General features: G+C 38.2%; 2 protein-coding genes, 1 non-coding gene and 1 pseudogene across 3 annotated transcripts; all 4 read left to right on the forward strand.

Moving 5' to 3' along the window:
- Positions 1-251: 251 nt before the first annotated feature.
- Positions 252-1933, forward strand: LOC133744810 (phospholipase A1-IIgamma-like). Its single transcript, XM_062172852.1, has 2 exons — positions 252-875; positions 1048-1933. Exons 1-2 carry the CDS (start codon positions 252-254, stop codon positions 1672-1674), a joined length of 1251 nt encoding a protein of 416 aa, XP_062028836.1. The 3' UTR covers positions 1675-1933.
- A 1532-nt stretch (positions 1934-3465) lies between these two features.
- On the forward strand, positions 3466-3555 carry TRNAM-CAU (transfer RNA methionine (anticodon CAU)). The gene is given in 2 exon segments: positions 3466-3503; positions 3520-3555. It is a non-coding gene; the product is annotated as a tRNA-Met (tRNA).
- A 240-nt stretch (positions 3556-3795) lies between these two features.
- On the forward strand, positions 3796-6143 carry LOC133742253 (phospholipase A1-IIgamma-like). The gene is made up of 2 exons (XM_062169925.1): positions 3796-4332; positions 5318-6143. The coding sequence occupies exons 1-2, from the start codon at positions 3796-3798 to the stop codon at positions 5918-5920; spliced, it is 1140 nt and encodes a 379-aa protein (XP_062025909.1). The 3' UTR covers positions 5921-6143.
- Positions 6144-15165: 9022 nt separating this feature from the next.
- On the forward strand, positions 15166-20055 carry LOC133746502 (cullin-1-like; annotated as a pseudogene).
- The last annotated feature ends 1166 nt before the right edge of the window (positions 20056-21221 follow it).

The following is a 21221-nucleotide window of genomic DNA, read 5'->3' on the forward strand; positions in this document are numbered from 1 at the left end:
TCTGTTTTGATTTTCTGAGGACCAAATTTACTTACCATTATATATACACAAACAAAAAAAATGCCTACAAGGCTATAAAGCAGAGTGTATGATAACTTGATAAGTCCTTGCTGGCTCTAAGAATTATACGAGGTATGGTCCTTTCAGATTCGATGAAACCTATGCAAACCTAACCATCACGTTGTAGTACGTAACAGAATAAAATAATGCATGCAGCACCATGCAGGGCACTATAAATACAAGAGCCGGCGATGGCAGAAGAAACTCAGATCGAAGAAGAACAAGAAACTCAGTCCTTTCAAGTTTTGCTTACTCGAGCACGAAAACTTACGGCGATGGCTAGCTTTGCAGAAAACTGGAGGGATCTGAGCGGCAAGAACGACTGGGAGGGTCTACTAGACCCTCTCGACATCAATCTCCGCCGCTATATCATTCACTATGGTGAAAGGGCTGGAGCGACGATATCCGTGGTGAAGGAGCTAAAGTCGAAGAACTACAGACTTCCGCAATACGCAAAAGGACATTTGTTCCCAAAGGTGGGCTTGGAGAGTGGTAATCCATACAAGTACATGGTGAAAAAATATTTTTATGCAACTCATCTGGAACTTTCGCCCAAGAAATCAAACTTCCTGGGTTTTGTTGCGGTGACAACTGATGAAGGAACCAAAGTGCTAGGCCGGAGGGATGTCTTGATTTCATGGAGAGGAACCACATTGGTACATGAGTGGCTTGTTGACGTGAAGATCAATTTGGTCTCAGCTTCTCACATTCTGGGAGAGGAGAATGATCCTAAGGTGCACCAGGGTTGGCTTTCCTATTACACTGATATGGACCCTGAGTCCTCACACAATCAACTTACTAGTTCCAGAGATCAGGTATTCTATTTTTTTTTTTTTTTCTCTTTTAGTTTGAATATGAAACTAACTGAAAAAAACAGTTACGTAGCTAAGCCGATCCTAGCCTCTTAAGTGATTAACCACAATATGATTAACTGCATGCTATTAAGTGACTGAGTTCAGATTTAATAATTTCTTTTCTATGTCTCAGGCTCTAGCTGCACTTAAAGAAGTACTTGATGAATACAAGGGTGATGAAATCAGCATTACTGTCACTGGTCACAGCATGGGTGCTGCACTCGCAATTCTAAATGCGTCTGATATTGTTCATAACGGATACAATAAAATGACAGATCAACCAAATAAGGTCATTCCTGTCACAGCTATTGTGTTTGCCTGCCCTCGTCTTGGAAACCAGGGTTTCAAAAATGTACTTTCTGGTCTTGAAAATCTTCACGTCTTGCGTGTCACAAATGACCAAGATATCGTCCCTAAAGCATCAGAATCGGTGGATTATGTTCATGTTGGAAAAGAGTTGAGAATCGACACTCTCAAGTCGCCGTTCTTGAAAGTTATTCCTGATACTAATGTCACAGAAAAACTTAACAATTTGCACGATCTGGAGGCTTACTTGCATGGAGTTGCAGGGACACAGGGGATCAAAAGTTCTGATTTCAAATTGGAAGTTGATCGTGATCTGGCACTGGTAAACAAGTTTATTGATGGCGTGAAGGATGAACATAATATAGTTGCTCAGTGGTGGACTGAGAAGAATAAGTCTATGATCCAAATGGATGATGGCTCTTGGGTGTTGGATGATCACGAGGAAGATGAATAGTTAGGCTAGTCTATGATCCAAATGGTACCATTGGCTTGCATATAATATATAATCTGGTATTCCAGCTTTAAATAAAGCTTATAAGCTCTATCGTAATTCGAATAAGGTTTCCTTCGTCTGGTTTGGTGCTGTGTTGGGTTCCCAAAAATCCCCTTTTCTGTTGGAATAGGGGTCTTTGTCGGAACTTCCATAGTCTCATGTTGTTAATTCCTTCTTCTACATGTTAGCTACAGTCCAATCAGCATGTATTGAAGTCTTGTCATATTGAATAAATTAAGTTCATATTAAAGTGACCAGCCACTGTGCTGCAATGCACAGTTGGAGCATTTCACATGCGCTGAAGGGGTTTATGTTGGGCCTAAGAAGCCTTTGGGTTTCCCTTGACAAAGTAAAAAAAAAAAAAAGTTCTATTGTACGCATATCTGTCCTTTTTTTTTTTTTTTTTCCTATTATGCAAAATGGTTTAAATCTTGCAAGAGGCGAGGCTTCTCTCACCTCACAAACTCTCCTTGTTATATTATATAACAAAGCTAAATTTATTCTCTTATGAAATAGAAGTCAAAGACTCAAAAACAGGTCTTTATTTATTCATTGTTTTCTCTTATGCTGTAATCTCCTCATTTCATTTCTCAATTAAAGTTTTATTTATCTAATTTTAAGGAGATTAGTCTTTTTTTCATCAATAAATTTTTATTGCCCCCCAATAAAATAAAATTTTATTTGAGGGGGGAGGGGGAATAAAAGTTTATTGGGGGTAATAAAAGCCTATTGGGGACAATAAAAGTCTTCAGTGACTTATGAGATCTTCGAAAACCTCTTTGGATACCTCTGGTAACACGATTCCAGAGTCCGACGAAGTCTCCGATGACTTTTCTCTATTACACTCTCTCCCTATTATGTGACAAAGGGATTGAGGGCAAAATTGTCCAAAACAAAATTTAATTGGGTATTAGGGCAAAAAATATGTAATTTGTTGGGTAAGTGGGTCATCTTATAAGATGTTGGGGTAAATGGAATTAAAGTAGCTAAAATTTGGGTAAATAGACATTTTCCTTTTCTTTTTTTTTGTTCGTCAGCGGTATGTTTTTTGTTCGTTGACCGTACCTTTTCAATTAATGACAATAGCTATTTTGACATAGTGGCATTTTCATAAATGATGAAGATAAAAAATGCGATGGTATTTTTGTAAATATTGATATTTTTTTATATATTTTGGTGGCTTTATGAGAGATAAAAATGTTATGTGGCCTAGAGGATAATAAAATTAGTAAAAATGGCCTTATATGTCATTGTCCCTTAAAATTTTAATTTTGATGGAAACTTTGTTACTTTCAATTCATGAAAATTTAGAGTGTCGGTTGGATTTTAATAAATATCAGTCAATATAGTACTTAAATACTAGTTTTAAATATACTTTTGCTTATGGTCAAAGAATTACAAAAAATTCAATAATTTTATAGATATTTAAACCCCTTCTTTCGTAACCTACACAATAGAAGGAAAATAATGTTTTAACTTCAAAGGAAAAATAAAATCTACTAAAGTCCCCATGCATCTAGTTGGTGATCTTTTGGTACACGGCTTGCAACACTCGTGAGATGCAACTTCACGGTTCCAAGTAGTGATGTTAAGGGTGGGAGCAGAAAACAGAAGAGTAGTCATATATAGTTGAAATAGTTTGGTTCTCCAAAGTTCAAACTGTTCCTATTCAAATTCCACAAACTTCAATCCCAACTCATTTTTGATGATAAACTCCAACATATATGCGTACCAAGCTAAACGACCATCATTGGGGTGGTGGCGCAGTTGGCTAGCGCGTAGGTCTCATAGCTTAAACAGTGAGTTATCCTGAGGTCGAGAGTTCGAGCCTCTCTCACCCCAAATTTTTTTTTTTATGTTGATTGCACAATTTTTTCCATGCAGGATTATAGTGAACTTGCAAATTGGACTTGCAACTCCAATTTGAGAGGATTGATACTCTTGATTTTTGAAGGTGCACGGAGTCATGACAGAAGCATGCACCAACTGTTCAACAATTTCAATCCTCTAAAATTGCATGTTAAAGGCAAAGAGTATTAATCTTGTTTCAAGTTGGTAACTAATTAAGCAAACAATAAGCTAATGGGTAGCATAGCAACAAGGTGGAGGCTTCTGAGCGGCGAGAACGAGTGGGCGGGTTTATTGGATCCTCTCGATATTGATCTCCGCCGCTACATCATTCACTATGGTGAAAGGGCCGGAGCCATAGGCGATGGCTTCATCAAGGAAACAAAATCAAGCAACTGTGGACTTCCGCGATATGCAAAGAGCCAATTCTTCACCAAGGTGGGTTTGGAGAACTACAACCCTTATAAGTACGTGGTGAAGAAGTATTTGTATGCAGCAACAATGTTATCTCCCGGCAGATCGAACTGGTTGGCTTATGTTGCGGTGGCAACGGATGAGGGAAAGGAAGTGTTGGGGAGGAGGGACATTTTGATTTCATGGAGAGGAACTGTGCTGGACGAAGAGGCCGGAATTGATTTGTTGTTCGATTTAGTCTCGGCTTCTGATATTCTGGGAAGTGAGAGTGGAGCTAAGGTGCACCATGGTTGGCATTCCTATTACACTAATGTGGACCCTGTTTCTCCATACACTAAAACTAGTTGTAGAGACCAGGTACGCATGAAATGAATTAATCACATATCTAGGTACATGTAGCAGTAATCATTTAAGAATATATGATTACAGCTTCACAAATTAAACACTCTTTTCATTTGGCCGATTAATGTTAAGTGAACAACTCTTTTTTCTTATCCCATCTAGATCTCACTTCATGTGATAGATCATATAGCATAGGCACATCATGTAATAATAAAATCTGATAAGATTTCTGTACTACATGGCTGCCACATAAATTTAAGGGTTATTATCACAAATGATACCTGAACTTATCTTCTATTTTATCGATGGTACCTGAACTTCAATTTTGATCACAACCAGTACCCGAACTTTTTGATTTCATTTTAAATGGTACCTAAGGCCACCTTCGGTAACTATTCCGGCCAAAAAAGCCAAATCTAAAAAAAAAAAAAAACAAAAAAACAAGTTCAAGGCAAGTATATTACCAAAAAATCATCACTATATATGATTGCAACCCTTGAAATCATGAAAAATCATCACTATGATTGCCTCCCATGCCGTTTTTAGTCGGAATAGTTACCGGAGGTGGCTCTAGGTACCATTTAAAATGAAATCGAAAAGTTCGGGTACTGGTTGTGATCAAAATTGAAGTTCAGGTACCATCGATAAGATTGAGGTATAGTTCAGGTACCATTTGTGATAATAGTCGGTCTGATGCAAAAAAAAAAAAAAAAAAATTCATCCAGCAGTATTCTTTTGGTCCACCCCGCAACATGGCTGAGCTAGAACTGTTTATTATTTATGCTACCTGCCCTTCAAATATATATAGTCTACACAATATCAGCTAAATTGAAAATTTATTGGTGCTGATCAACAACGATCATGATCTTTTTGTTGTTTCAGTTCAATAGAAAGTATTTTCTTTGCTTGTGTAATTGTTACGAAATCGATCACAACTAACTAATCTATCATATGCTGTTCAAACTTCAAAGAATCTAACAAGTTTATACTCTTCTTCCAGGTTTTAGCTACAATTAGAGAAGTAGTGGACCAATACAAGGATGAGGAAATAAGCGTAACTGTCACTGGCTACAGCATGGGTGCTGCATTTGCAATCTTGAATGCAACGGACATTGTTTACAATAGATACAATGTGCCTACTGCATATCCAGATAAAGCCTGCCTTGTTACATCCATTGTGTTCGCTAGCCCTCGTCTCGGAGACGAAGGATTCAGAAAAGTATTCAGTAGTCTCGAAAACCTTCATGTCTTACGCATCACAAATCTCCACGATGTTATAACTATTCTACCGCCATCAAGCAGTTATGTTCACGTTGGAAAAGAGTTGGAAATCGACACTCTCAAATCTCCCTACTTGAAGGATGCATCGCAGTCCCTACACAATTTGGAAGTTTACCTTCATGGAGTTGCAGGAACACAAGGGATAAATGGTTTCAAATTGGAGGTTTATCGTGATCTTGCATTAGTGAACAAAAAGCTGGATGGTCTAAACGACGAACATAATGTAGTTGCTAATTGGTGGACAGAGAAGAACAAGTCTATGGTTCAAATGGATAATGGCTCCTGGGTTTTGATGGATCGTGAGAAAGATGATGATAATTGACCAGTCTGAAAGAGGTAGTCTATTAGTAAAGTTTACCAATGGTATTGTACGTCTGCGGCCTTTTATGTGTTCGTGCTTAGTTGTTTGGGATCAATGTCCTTCCCATGCCAATTCCAGCAAGAAAATATATATTGGATGATTCTCGCTCATTCCACTATTTGGGAACGTTTGAAATGTTGATGACGAAATATAAGCGCACAAATGTGAATTGTACTACAATAAGAATCAGAGATAGTTCGAGTCTTCAATATATAAATTATCATCTGTAACTCTGGCAACATTTCAATGTGTATTCACTGTTCGAATTGCTATTTGTATTTTCAAAATATAACAAATGTACATGAAGAATTTCGTAAAACTTGGTGGCGTAAGTACTTGATTGGCGTTATCAAAGGTCGGTGTGACTTGGTGGTGTGGAGGACTGGAGGTAGGTGTAGAGATAATGAAAAGGCCATGGCAACATGAGAAGTTATAAACAACAAAAAAAAAATGGAGAGATAGAGAGTTAAATCTTAAAGTCTCTAATGACACGTTTTACTCAAGTATGAGAATCAGAGTCGTCTCAAAAGTTTTGGAGGCCCTGTGCGAGATAGAAAATATGACCCTCTTTACGCGATTATACATGAATATATATCATTGAAATATATATATATATATTTTTTTGAAAGGGGTTTAGAAAATTTTTGTTATATACAAACAAATATAAATACATAATTAATTACTTTAGTTTTTTTGTTTTTGTTTTGGCCCTCTTATCTTATATTATTATTTTTAAAAACAAAAAAATCTAGAGAGAAGGAGAACTAAAGCTTGTTAACAAAAAACCATTTATAGACAAAATTACAATTGAATTATGAATTATTAACGAAGATAAATACAATACTATCTAAAAGACAGAAATAAATGAAACAAGGATCAAAGATAAATGTAATATCTACTAGAACAAGAAAATGGAGGCAGAAAAAGAAGCCCAAAAAAAGAAGAAATTAAAAACAAATCACCTGCAATGAGGAAAAAGGGCTCAAAAGGACAAGAAAATGGGGGTAGGAAAAGGGGCCCAAAAAAGAAATAAAAAGCAAATCAGTTGCAATGAGAATTGAACTTGTACTACTAAGTTGGAAAGAAAGCTAATTGCCAACTGAACTACAAAACTTTCAAGTAATGAGGGTCCTTTCATAAATAATATAGATGTACAAAGAAGTATATATAGGGCCCCAAAATTTGGGGGCCCTGTTCCATCGCACACTTTGCACAGCCTCTAAGCCGGTTCTGATGAGAATTGAAGAATTGATTCCACTAGATGAATTCTCTTGATTTTATTAACATACGTATATGGGTACGTATGAGAATGAGTGCGGATCCCATATCAATGTCATGAATCGATTCCTGAATATTTAGGAAATTGATAACCAATGGGAAAGTAGGAATGATCCCACGGGATTGAAATTTTTCTAACAAAAATATTCTCAAGTAGTTTCATTAACACAATATAACTATCTTCTCTATTTACATAGATTTTGTTATTTATTTTTATTATTACCACTACCACTACTACTACTATTATTAGTATCATCTTTATTGACACATGTGATGCATGTATGAAAAGTTTTATTTTTATTTTTACTTTTACTTTTTGGAGGAAAAAAGTGGGAAGTTATATATGTAAAAAGTGAGATTGAAAGTTATTCTTGACAGTTTTCTTCTTTTTTTGAATTTTTATTTTTAAGTTATTATTTTGCTATTTACCATAATATCCTGCATATATTAAAAACTATTTTATATTAACCTATGGTGTAAGGATATTTATGTTATTTCACACCCACTTTGGTTGACAAAGTGAGTTCTCTTAATAATAGTAGTATATTATTATTATTATTATTATTAATTTTTTTTTTTGATGGAAAGAGGTCAGCCTATTATATAGATTCAGCAAGCAGTACAAAAACGAAACACCCCTAAGGGGTCGACAGAAAGAATCGTTTCTCAGAGTATCCTGAGACTCCTATTCTAACAAGAACAAGAACAAGAACTCACTATACCCCCAGTACACCCACATTTTAGACAGTTCACGCACTTTTAATCCAAACAAAAATCAATAATCTACGAAGCAAGATAAAAAAACCCTCAGAGATTATGATCTTTGCGACCTAACAAAATTAAATAACAATTGGAGATGTCGTCCTGGATCCCAAATCTTTATAAGAAATCCACCGAGATCCCAAATTCGAATCCAGAACAGCAGAAGCCCACACTCTGCAGCCTTAGTCAACCCATTAGAGCCCAAGCCCAAATAAGGAAATTAGAGCCAAGCCCAAACCCAATTAGGGTTTGCCCTTGTAGCCAACACAATAGTGGCTCTAGTCTTGCCGCCACCGCCGTCCCCACCTGCCACCATAGCTCCGGTCAACCTGCTCCAAGGAACCAGAAAACTCCTGACACCAATACAACCACACGACCTAGGCAGAGAGAGAACGCCAACCCCCGTGCCTTCAACCTGCCGATGAGGAGGGACCAAAAGACGGAGTCCAACGTCGTCAACCTGGAAAACAGACGAGCAAAACGGAGATGGAGCAGTAGGATGATTTTACCGCCATACCAGTAGCCGCCAATCAGCCGAAAGACAGCCATGAAGGGACTTGAACAGGATCTGACCCGACCCTTACAAAACCCAACCCTTCAATCGCATCTGCCATGCTCGAAACAGATCTGCCTACACCTCAGATTCTTTGAGCCGCGCACGCCGTGGCCTAGACGAGCCACCATAACTTGACGGCACCCCCGACACTGCACAGTCCTGCACCGCAAAAACCAATCGCTCCAAAAAAGACCAAGTCCCTAGTCCTATGAGCCATGATGACGCAGGGGAAACCTGCGAAAGAGAAGACACGGCAAAGCCCTGCCTTGATTTGGGTGATCCCAAAAGAGACGCCGTAGTTGTACTCCATACATGACGGAGAAAGGTACAGAGAGGCCAAACCCGAAGGCGGCGCTCTCCCAACCCTAGCAGATCTCTGCTAGGTCGAGACATCAAAGTGACCTTTTTACTTCTAAATTCTAATAACATTGGTAAATCACTTAATTCATTCTGAAAGTAACATATATTGTTCTGTCAATATTTCACATTATTATTATTATTATCTATACTATTATTAAGATAAGAGGTTTTGTTAGCCAAAACCAAAAATTTTGACATATTTAACCCCGAAATATTAAAAAACTTTGAGAATAAATTAAAGGATTAAATTCAGTCTACTCCCCTGAACTTTAGGCCTAAAATCAGATTGGTCCCTCTTTCTGAAAATCGATTACGATGGTCCCTATACTCTCAAATGACATCACCCGAGTCTAAAATTTGAATTTGGCTCAAAACATGACGTCAAGTGATGAGTTGGAACAGACATAGGGGCCCATTTTTTAGATTTTAAACCCTACAAGGAAGGCAAAATAGACATTTCCAATTTTTCTAATTTTTTCTCTCTTATTTTTTTCTTCTTCTCCCTCTCTCTCTCCCTCTCTCCCTCCCTCTCCCCTTGTCTATATTGAAGACCACGGTTCCACCTCCACCTCCCTTTGATCTGAAGCTCCACACCACGCCATCTCGTTCCTCGTCCTCCTCCTCGATCGGAGTAGGCGGCGTAGGCATAAGCTTCTGTAACTCCTCTCTATCTCCCCAAACCCGATTCAAGCCCGAATATCTCACTTTCGCCCAATTCGGAGCTGGAGGCTGACGGGCCGGAAAGGTCACCTCCGACAGGCGCACCGACGCCAAACCTTTCGTCTCATCCTCCCTGACGTCCCCATGGTATGGGTTTGTCTAATCGTTGATCGAGGAGAGAGAATCAAAGCCTGAAGCTTCGGGGTTTTGCGGTGAAGTTTCGATGTGTTTTCCAGCGACTCCGGCGATCATCAGCAATGCATCAGGTACAAAAATCAATCTCTTCTTCATGTTCTACACGATTGTATACATGGTTTTCGATTGCTTGAGTTATGAACGAATTGGTTTTTGGTTGCTTTTGGTGCCGACGGAGCTCACTGTGCACGATGGTTTTCTGGGATTTTTCTAGCAGCTGTTCAGGAGGTTCTGGGTTTGTATCTGGCATTTTGGAGCGTGATAAATGCCTGGTTGGGCTTGTGAATTCAAGTTATACTATAGTTCTAGAATTAAGGATGGCTGTTCCGTCCTCATGTAATCTTTGATCCTTTTTCAATGAATTCCAGTTTCTCAAAAAAAAAAAAAAAAAAAACATATCTAGTTGGCCGGTATACACTGTATAAGAACATACAGAACTATCTATCAACTATGATCATCATATACTAAAGAGTAATTCCTTTTACGAGCTTTGTGCGCCAATAATTTATTTTTCTAAAATAAAGTTTCGACTACCTATTTTAGTAGGGACGTTTTAGTAATCATATTGGTTTTCTTTCCGATTCGGACTAAATTGTAAACAACATTGTTTATGGTTAGTATAGCATAACCAAAATCATTTTCATTCCCATACCGGTCAATTCTTTTTTTCTCTCATTCAGGCTATATAAGATTTTTGAATTTCTCTATTTTAAGTAAGTAAACGTGCCAAAATTTTCATGAAAATTTTCTAGTATCTACAGTTCTGCATAGGCTTTAATGTGGCCAAGTTAAATGGACACATGAAAAGTTATCCTCTTGGACTAATGGACCAAGTTATCATTATAGTCTCTGATCCTCCATTTATACCGGCCAATTCTTTTTCTCTCATAGTTTGTATCCGATTCATGAATTTCTCAAATTTTAAGTAAGTAAATGTGCAAAAATATTCGTGAAAATTTCCTAGCATCTACAGAGGCTTTAATGTGGCCAAGTTAAATAAAAGGGCTGATGCGGCTGCCCTCAAACCTTGATTAATGAAACTTCTGAATACAAAAGGGGGACATTAAGCCTAAACCCCCGATTATAATAAGCATCTAGAGTATGTCCCGAAATGATGTCATGAATTTCTACAAAATACATGTATTCCAACAAACACTAATTAGCAAAGAGTGCACTACTGACTACTCCATTTGCTTTGACATAGCGGTGACATAGCAGAAATATAACTGATATGTAACCTGATTACAACGTAGCATAATTACCAATTGCACAGCTTTCCAACTATGTTGCCGCCGGAAGATAAATCTGACGATACTTAGCTTCACATTGCCACTAGGTGGCAACGACTATTTGACGAAGTAAGGAACTCGCCGCCTATCTAGAGCAAACAAGGCACTTGGAGTGCAGACACAGGCACAAAGCCCGACTAGCCCTACACGACAAGTGTAGGGACTTATTACTCTCAAAAAGCGCAACCAAACTAAAAAACATAAATAAAAAACAACTATGAAGAAAAAACAGCAAGAGTTGGGCCCAAGAATTGAGCCCAAACCCAATCTAACAAAACACAAGACAAAAGATAAACCCCAAAGGGGTCCGGGCCCAAAGCTAATTCCAAAGAGAGTGTCAGAAGCCCACCAGCCCAGTCAGGGCCAACTCCACTACCACCGTCGCAACAACCATGCAGGATCATCGCCTCCTGTCGCAGCAAAGCTAGACCTCTGTCGCTCCACACCCTTTGCGCCGCTAGACCAGATTGACCACCACTCACCGCACGCCAACCGCGATCTTGCAACTCTGCCATCTCTGCACGCCATTGCTGCCAACGGAGAGACTCGAGAGAAACCTGATCTCGCACCCCTACCTCCCCACTCTCCGATCATCCTCCGATCTGATTTGATCGATCGTGTCTTCCACCATATCCGACAACTACCGGTGAGATCAGCAGCAGCGTTCTGCCTTCTGATCCCCAACCATCTCCTTCAACCAACCTCGGCTTGAAACTTTAATCCAAGATGGCCCCTAGGAACCCCATGTTCGTCCTACATACCTTACTCCAACAACAACGGATTCCCATCCGACAACAACGTCACCGAACGTGCCGCCTGACAGAGAGGATGAGAAGATCTAAAACCCTAGCGTCTCTGTCTTTTTTTTTTTTTTTTGTCACTAAAATTGGGGCATTCTGTTCGAGTGGCCAAGTTAAATATATGGACATGAAAAATTATCTTTGTGGACCAATATACCAAGTTAATTATCAGTATAGTCTTTGATCTCTATTTATACCGACCAATTCTTTTTCTCTCTCATTCACGTTGTATCTGATTCATGAATTCCTCTATTTCAAGTAAATAAACGTAATATTCGTGAAAATTTCCTATTATCTACATAGGCTTTAATGTGGCCAAGTTAAATGGAATGAAAAATTATCCTCGTGGACTGATTAACCAAGTTATCAGTATAGTCTCCGATTATGTCGGCCAATTATTTTTCTCTCCTATTCATGTTGTATCTGATTCATGATTCTTCCTTTCAAGTAAGTAAACGTGTAAAAATATTAGTCAAAATTTCCTACTATTCTACATGGAATTTAATGTGGCCAAGTTAAATGGACATAAAAAGTTATCCTCGTAGACTAATGGACCAAGTTATCAGTATAGTCTCTGGTCTCCATTTATATCTCGAAAATAGGGAGAGGTTGTTCTAATCACCAGATGGCAAGAAAGCAGAAAGTGGTTGTCTAGTCGTCTATATCCAAGAACTCAGGTATGCTTTATCATATCAGTATATAGTTTTTGATGTTCAATCTAGGTGATCGAAAATCACGAGTATGCTAGTATTTGCTGGTTATAAATATTGATGGTTATTATTCGAACAAAAACTATACCAATTCTTTTCTAAAAGCCGTAATAATAAGAAAACGAGTGAAAAACTAGCTTGTCTGAGTTCAATAGCATCCAAAGTCTCCAATTTTGTGTTTGAATGGAAACCATAGTACCATTTAAATCCACTGCAACACACCTAAACAACGATTAATTTGATTTGCACAGCTTTTGTTTGATCTGTAGGGGTTTATTTTCTTTAGCTTGAATAACTGGGGTTTATGTTTTTGGTCCGTGGTTATAAATATTGGCTATTTTAGGGGACTCCTTTTAGGACCCACTTATCCATCACATATCAGCATCTCGACCATTTAGTTTTTACATCTTCATGAGTAGATCATTTGTGCAAATGTCAGCCAAATTGATAATCGTTTGGGTATTCATAATCGTGATTTACTATTATGAACATGAACGGTTCAAGTTAGACAAATTCAGTTTGTCCATCGATTTGATCTTGTTCGGTACCTGCTTAATGATTAAAAATTTGGCTGAAAATTTACATAAGTGATATACTCAGAGATGCCGATATGTGATAAAAAAATTGGTCTAATAAACGATCCATTTAAATAGACAAAAAAAGATCCGTCACTAGAAGGGTTTTATATATATATATATATATATATATATATATATATATATATATATATACAGGGCCCTTCCACTAAGGGATCTCTTTTTTGGTCTTTTATAGGGATAGAGCATTAGACCAACTTTTCGATCACATTTTAACATCTTAACCGTTCAGATTTTAGGTTCAAATGTGTCGATCACTTATGCAAATTTTCAGCCAAATCAGTGATCGTTAAGGTATCAAACTAGAATAAATCAATGAACGAACCAAATCTGTCAAACTTGAACTGTTCATACTTATAATCTTAAGTGGCCGTTTTGAATGCCTTATATATATATATATATATATATATATATATATATATATATATATATATATATATATATATATTTGTTGTAGAATGAGAAAATTTGAGAGAGAATAATGCGTACTTCTTCATTGATAGGGACAAGAGGTTATTCTAATCACCAGACGGCGAGAAAGCAAAGAGTGGTTGTCTAGTCGTCTATATCCTAGAACTCAGGTATGCTCTATCATATCAGTATATAGTTTTTCATGTTCAGGGTAGGTGATCGATAATCACGAGTATGCTAATGTTTGCTGGTTATAGAAATTGATGGTTATTATTCGAACAAAAACTGTACCAATTCTTTTCTTGAAGCCCTAATAATAAGAAAATGAGTGAAAAACTAGCTTGTCTAAGTTGAATAGTATCCAGAGTCTCCAATTGAGTGTTTGAAGGGAAACAATAGTACTATTTAAATCCACTGCAACATACTTAACTGATTCGATTTGCACAGCTTTTGTTTGATCTATGGGGGTTTATTTTCTTTAGCTTGAATAAATGGGGTTTATGTTTTTGGTCTCTATACTGGCTATTTTAAGGGACTCTTTTTGGGACTCACTTATCGATCACATATCAGCATCTCGACTATTTAGTTTTTACATCTCTATGAGTAGATCATTTGTGCAAATGTTCAGCCAAATTGATAATCGTTTGGGTATTCTTAATCGTGATTTACTATTATGAACATGAACGGTTCAAGTTGGACAGCTTCAGTTTGTCAATTGCTTTTATCTAATTCGGTACCTTAACGATTATCAATTTGGCTGAAAATTTACTGAGAGTGATATAGTTAGAGACCTAATAACTAAACGGTTGAAATGTCAATATGTGATCGAAAGGTTGGTATAATCAACGATCCCTTTAAATAGACAAAAAAAGAACAGAAAAAAAAGATCCCTCATTAGAAGGGCCATCTATATATTTATTATTTGGAAAAGAGTACAAAGATTACATAGAATTTAAATCTAATATTACAAGACTATCTATTCAGAATATGGATAGGAAATTTATGACTAAATATACTCTCCCTATTACATAAAAATTTACATTCCCGTTTGGCTATTGAAATTTTGGTCAAAAAGCGAGAGTGACATAGTCTAGCAACTATTTTCTAGTAATGAAAACTTCCTTAGAGTTGATTGATTTTTTTTTTGATTTGTTAATCACACGGTGTCCTCAAAGGCTTCCTAGGCTCAGAGACTAATCCGTGCTCGGGGGATCTTGTCAGAACGCTTCCTCCCCCCTGGCCACCAAGAATATATTGAGATTTAACTCCAATAAGCGTTGGCGGGATTCGAACCCGGGTGTGGGGGTTCCACACCTGGAGGCTCTTACCAACTTGACCACCTGTGGTGGTTCCTTAGAGTTGATTGATTGTTTCTACCTCTATCAACCTTTAAGAATGGATATGTGTGGGGGTTCCACACCTGGAGGCTCTTACCAACTTGACCACCTGTGGTGGTTCCTTAGAGTTGATTGATTGTTTCTACCTCTATCAACCTTTAAGAATGGATATGTAACCTTCGTTAATAAATCATGGGACTAGTAGATTTCTTTAAGCTGTTGCTGTCAATACATTTTGGAGTTGTAACATATTGCTTTTGTGCTTTCTATTCACAGCAATGAAACGTAAGCAATGCCCTGATATTCCTGTCTCTTCGTTCGAGACTAATGATGATATCCAGTTTGACGAAGGATGGGAAATTATTATGAAGGGGATAACAAAGCTGAAAAAGATGATTGCCGAAGGATCAGAGCCTTTGCTCACAGCAGAAGAATTTATAAAGTTGTACACAGTTGTCTATAACATGTGTATACAACGATCTGATCATTTTCAACCGCTCTATGACAAATTTAAGGAAACATGTGAAGATTTTTACAGAGTGACTGTAGAATACAATAGTTCAATGGATCAATCTGAAGAGTTTATTTTGCGGGATCTTGTTAAGAGATGGGGATGTTTTAAAGTTATGGGTTATTGGCTGCCACGCATCTTTCAGTATTTTGATCGCCATGGCAGGCGACTTTCTAAGCTAAATGAAGTACTTGGAGTTTACAACTTTGGTGATTTGGTTTATCGGAAGGTGAGTTCTTATGCCACAGACGCTATAATTCGTCTTTTTGATAAAGAGCGAAAGGGAGAGGAGATTGATAGAGAACTAGTGAAGAATACGATAAATGTATTTGTGGAAATTGGAATATTGAGATGTCACGCCCCGAATTTTGAATAACAAATTCAAATCCGAAACATGAATTTAACAACTTAATCAAATAAACGTTCTGAATTTTTTTTTTTTCAGAACAAACACACCACTCGCCACTCAAATATAAAATCTCGAAGACCTCGAGTTTATTATTACAAATTCACTCTCACAAGTAAAATTGTAAAGCTCTAAATGAGCATAACAAACCTCACAATAGAAAATCAGAATAACACACTTGCAGCTACTCTACGCAGCTCGATCACATTCCTGATTTTCCTGACCTGTAGTAGTACCCGCTACACAATTTGAATAGTGTACCGGGATTGCAACAACACAAAACCCGGTAAGCTTTTGACAGCTCGTATGAGTAAACAAGAATGAACTGTTGATTTAATAAAATACATTTCCTTTAACTCAAGTATAGAAATGTAGAAACATCACAATTACAATGATCACCACAAAACCACTTCACTTTCTCACTCTCATATATATATAAATATATATATATGTATAAATATTATACACTTATGAGTCACTCCCCGTTACCCTCATAAGGTCACTCAACATTTGGCAGACAAACTAGAGCTCTAACTGATCGTTTCCACCTACCCGGCACGAGGGCGTGGTTCACGATTTAATGCTATTAGTTTCCACCTACCCGGTACAAGGGCGTGGTTCACTAATAGATGCCATGGTCACCCCCGTGACCTATTGATCTCCACAGATCAATATATCTCAACAAATCAACAATTTATTGTTTCTCAACAATAAATTTAATACCTCTCACAATATTGTTGCTTTTCAACAATAAACTCAACACAACCATAACAGTACATAATATCTCACAATTTCAACAATACATATTATTTCACATAAATAATATATATATAGATAGACATTCACACAGGAATGCCCATTAATACCAACTATAGTTCACACAATGACGACAAAAAAAATAAATTAATTAAAAGTACTCGGTTCGTAATATGAACCACGTGAGGTTTACTCACCTCTAATCCAGCTGCGTCTTCTTAACAGCTCAAAATACGATCCACAATCGTCCACCAACTTAAACCGTCAATCACCTAGTCAGATACGATCTTAACTTAGCAATCATTCATAAACCACACATATACAACAATCCAACGGTCAGATTCTAAATTAATGATGATCCAACGGTCGGATCGAAATTACGCGATGATCTAACGGTCAGATCCTCACGGATTGCCCTTAGGATCATCCTCCAAGATTATCACGAAGATCCAACGGTCTGATCTTCCTGAATCGTCCTTACAAACATCTCCACAAATTTATACTATAATCCGACGGTCAGATTCTCACGAATCGCCCTCCAAATCACTATTTCACATTTATACGAAGATCCAACGGTCGGATCTTCGCCCGTGACCACACAAAGTCATCGGGACAGTCATACGATCAACATATCTAAATTTGAAGTAAAACCGATGGTCAGATCTTCGCAGATAGTAAACTTAAGATAAAACGTAAAAACGTTAAATAGTAACGTAAAAACGTAAATCCACTATTTATCAACTTTTTCTAACATAACCTTGTAATATATCAAAACGCTCGTATGGATGCGTAGAACATAGCCTAGATAATAAAAATTCAAAAAATGGTCGAATGCGCCGCCACAAGGGGCGGTCAGTGGGCGGTCAACGCGGCGGTCAACGACGGTCAACCACCTCCGATGCAAAAGTCGTCAACTACAAACTTGTTCCAAATGACGAGCTGATCCACTTTCATAACTAGCATGAAGTCTTAAAACGAAAGGAAGTGGTCGGAAATTACCTAGAACAGTCGAGGTGACTGGAAAATTTCCAGAATCCGGCGAGAAACTGCAGAAAACGGCGAGCTCCAATTCGACGTAAAAACGTCAATTTAAGGCTTCGATTCCTTCTGAATAGTTGTTAAGAAACTCAAGAAGAACTCACTGGTTCAAGAATCACAGAAAAATATGGTCTGTAGCTCGAGATATACCGATCGAAAGCTTCGGTGGTCGGAAAAATTCCAGAATTTTGCAGAATCCGGCAAGGCTCGATTTCGACGTCAAAACTTCAATTTAAGGCTTCGATTCCTTCTGAAGAGTTGTTAAGAAACTCAATAAGAACTCACTGGTTCAAGAATCACTCAAAACGACGTCCTGTAGCTCAAGATATTTGGATCGATAGTTCCGGTCTCGTTCTTGGCTGGGTTGACTTGTAGTTGCTGCTACGGGATGCGCCGCCATGCAAGGCTGCTTCTGGGGGCTTCAGGAGGTTGAGGGAAGCACGAGGATGCAGTTTGGCAAGGATCGGTGGCCGGAAGCACGAGTTATCGAGCTTGGAACTAAAACGGGCTTAAAACTAACCGGACTTCCGCCGCTGTTTCGGACCGTTCTGCGGCGTAAGGCTGCCTCCTGAAGCTGCGCAAGATCAAGGTGAAGCTGTGGAACGTGGTCTGGGGTCGATCGAAGGCCTGTGGAGCGAGAACAAGCTTGGAGAAGGAATGCTCTGTTTTGGTTGCTAGTTTCGGCAGAGAGAGAGAGGTTTATTTTTTTTTTCTTTCTTTTCTGCGTGCTGCCTACCCCTTCCACCAATTCTAATTCAATATACAAAAGAAGCAAAGCAAAGCAATGCAGCCGTCCCTTTGTTGCTCAAAACACGGAACATGCCGCACCATTTCTATTAAAAGAAATCTCCACTTAAAAAAAAGGGGTTATTACATGAGACAAATGGATGCTTATGAGAAGGACTTTGAAGTAGTCATGCTAAAAGCTGTTGGAGAATACTATTCTCCTTTAGCATTGAGTTGGCTTTCTGAGGAATATTCTGATAGTGATTATATGTTGAAGGCTGAGGAATGCTTGAGGATAGAGAGAGAGAGGGCTACACATTACTTGCCTTCGATGAGGAGTCAGCAGAAGCTGGTGCAGAGAGTGCAACATGTGCTGTTTGAACCTCTTCTTAGTAAGTTTAAACAGAAAGTTACTACGGACTTGATTCAAGATGCTGCAGAAAAAAAGGCTTCTTCCGATGGAGCTTGCATGCTGGAACAGGTTCTTTTTAGAAATTTAATCAAGCTGCATGATAAGTAAAAGGCATATGTCAATGATTGCTTCAAAAACTACTCCCCCTTTCTCAAGGTTTGGAAGGACGCTTTCATGGTATTTTTCAATAGATCTGTTGGTGAGAGCTCAAGTGCGGAACTACTTGCCAGATTCTGTGACAATCTCCTTAAAAGGGAAGAGAGTTTGATGAGTGAGCAGGAAATAGAAGAAACTCTTGAAAAGGTTGTCAGCACGCTGCTTCCTTATCTCAGTGACAAAGACCTCTTTGCAGAATTCTACAGGAAAAGACTTGCTCGTCGTCTCTTGTTTGATCGTCGTCTTAGCAAGGACCATGAGGTGAGAATTCTGACACAGATGAAAGAGCAATGTGGTGCACCTTTCACCTCAAAGATGGAAGGAATGGTCACAGATTTGACATTATCTGAGGACATTCAGATGAGGTTTCAGGAATATCTGCAGAGTAATCCAACTGTAAATCATCTGGAGATGGATTTGACAGTGACTGTTCTTACAACTGGTTTCTGGCCAAGTTTTAAATCATTTGATGTTAATATTCCTGCAGAGATGGTGAGATGTGCTGAAGTTTTCAAAGGATTCTATGAAACAAAAGCGAAGCACAGAAAGCTTACATGGGTTTACTCATTGGGCTCTTGCAACATTGTTGGGAAGTTTGAGCCAAAAAAAGTTGAATTGGTTGTATCGACCTATCAGGTTGCTCTACTTCTACTCTTCAATACTGCAGATAAACTGAGCTATTCAGAAATAGCAACTGGGTTAAACCTTGACCACGACGAGTTGGTTAGAATTCTTCATTCACTCTCATGTGCTCAGTACAAGATTCTTATCAAGAAGCCAGATACAAAGACTATCTCGCCGAATGACGACTTTGAGTTCAATTCCAAGTTCACACACAGAAGGAGAAAAATCAAGATTCCTCTCCCACGAGTGGTGGAAGAAAGGAAAAAAGTAATTAACCATGTTTGCCAAGACAGGAGATATGCTATTGATGCTGCAATCGTGCGAATTATGAAGAGCCGGAGAATTTTGGATCATCGACAATTGGTTGCAGACTGTGTTGAGCAGTTGAAACATATATTCAAGCCTGACATTAAAGCAATTAAGAAGCGTGTTGAAGATCTTATCACTCGTGACTACCTGGAGAGGGACAAGCAAGACTTTAACATGTTGAAGTATCTTGTGTGATCATTCAAGTAGTGTTGGTGTATCTCATGACAAACTTGTGTAAAATTGATTTTCCGTAGTGCTGCTGCATGTATTCTTTTCAATTGTTGAAATATAAGAAAGGAAAACCTTAAGCCTGCCGATAATTTCTTCAGGTTTTTTGTTTGTTTGAGACTTGGCAAGATGAGTCTTGTATTACTTGTATCATATGAAGATCATGAAGTAGGATCGAGGAGCCAGATCCCAGCAGGTATATCCGTATATGTAGTTAGTCTTAGTTCTATGGTTAATGAACTGAAAACTTAAGCTTCTCCCCTTTCAAAGTATAACGCTGGTGACATAATTATACATGATAACATTGAATTGAACAGGGTAATTTGCTTCCTTAAACTTCTTTTGTTTGGAGAAATGACATTTTAACACTATCCCATCCATCCCATGATGTTTGTGAGAATTGAACCTGCGACAATCACAACTCACTGGCTCATCTTGTTTCTTTTTGTCATGGTATGTTCTGTTTTTGTTTTTATTTGTATTTTTTTTTTTTTATCAGGATCATCTCCTTCACTCTTTAGCATAGTTTGGTCTTTGGCTATCCTTTACTTTAAGGGAAAATTTCATGAATGGTACCCAAAGTAAGGCTCACTATGCATTTCAGTACATCAAGTTCCAAAATATAAACTTCGGTACATCAAATATGAAACCCGACCCAATATATGTACACGACGTCAATGACTCTGTCAGTCCGCATGCCATTACACACATAATGAAGGGCAAAATTAGTTTTTCGTTTGTCAACGTGTTTCCTCTCTCTTCTTGAGGGTTTTGGAGCCAGTAGGGCCACAATTGAGTAAGCAAACGCTGGCTTTCTTGGGCGCTGTTTGGCTTTGCTCGCCCCAGATTCTGCAAAATCAACTGGAGTCAAAACCTTAGGGCAAACAGATATGAATTTTTAAGGCGAAAACGAACTAAAAAGCTCGGAGGAGAGCAGAGCCGTGAGAATGGTGAAGGGCAAAACGGAGAGAAGAGAGAGAGAGAGAGAGAGAGAGAGTACCTAAGCTGACGATCGTATTTGGTTTTGGGTTCAGCCATTGATTGATGGTATGGGTTGTTCACTCTGAGAGACCAAACGGAAGTCTAATAATTCTGCTTAATAGCTACGCACAGCTTCTCACTCATCTGTGACTGGTAGTGAG

This window comes from Rosa rugosa, chromosome 4, assembly GCF_958449725.1.
Source record: "Rosa rugosa chromosome 4, drRosRugo1.1, whole genome shotgun sequence".
NCBI classification, from domain to species: domain Eukaryota; kingdom Viridiplantae; phylum Streptophyta; class Magnoliopsida; order Rosales; family Rosaceae; genus Rosa; species Rosa rugosa.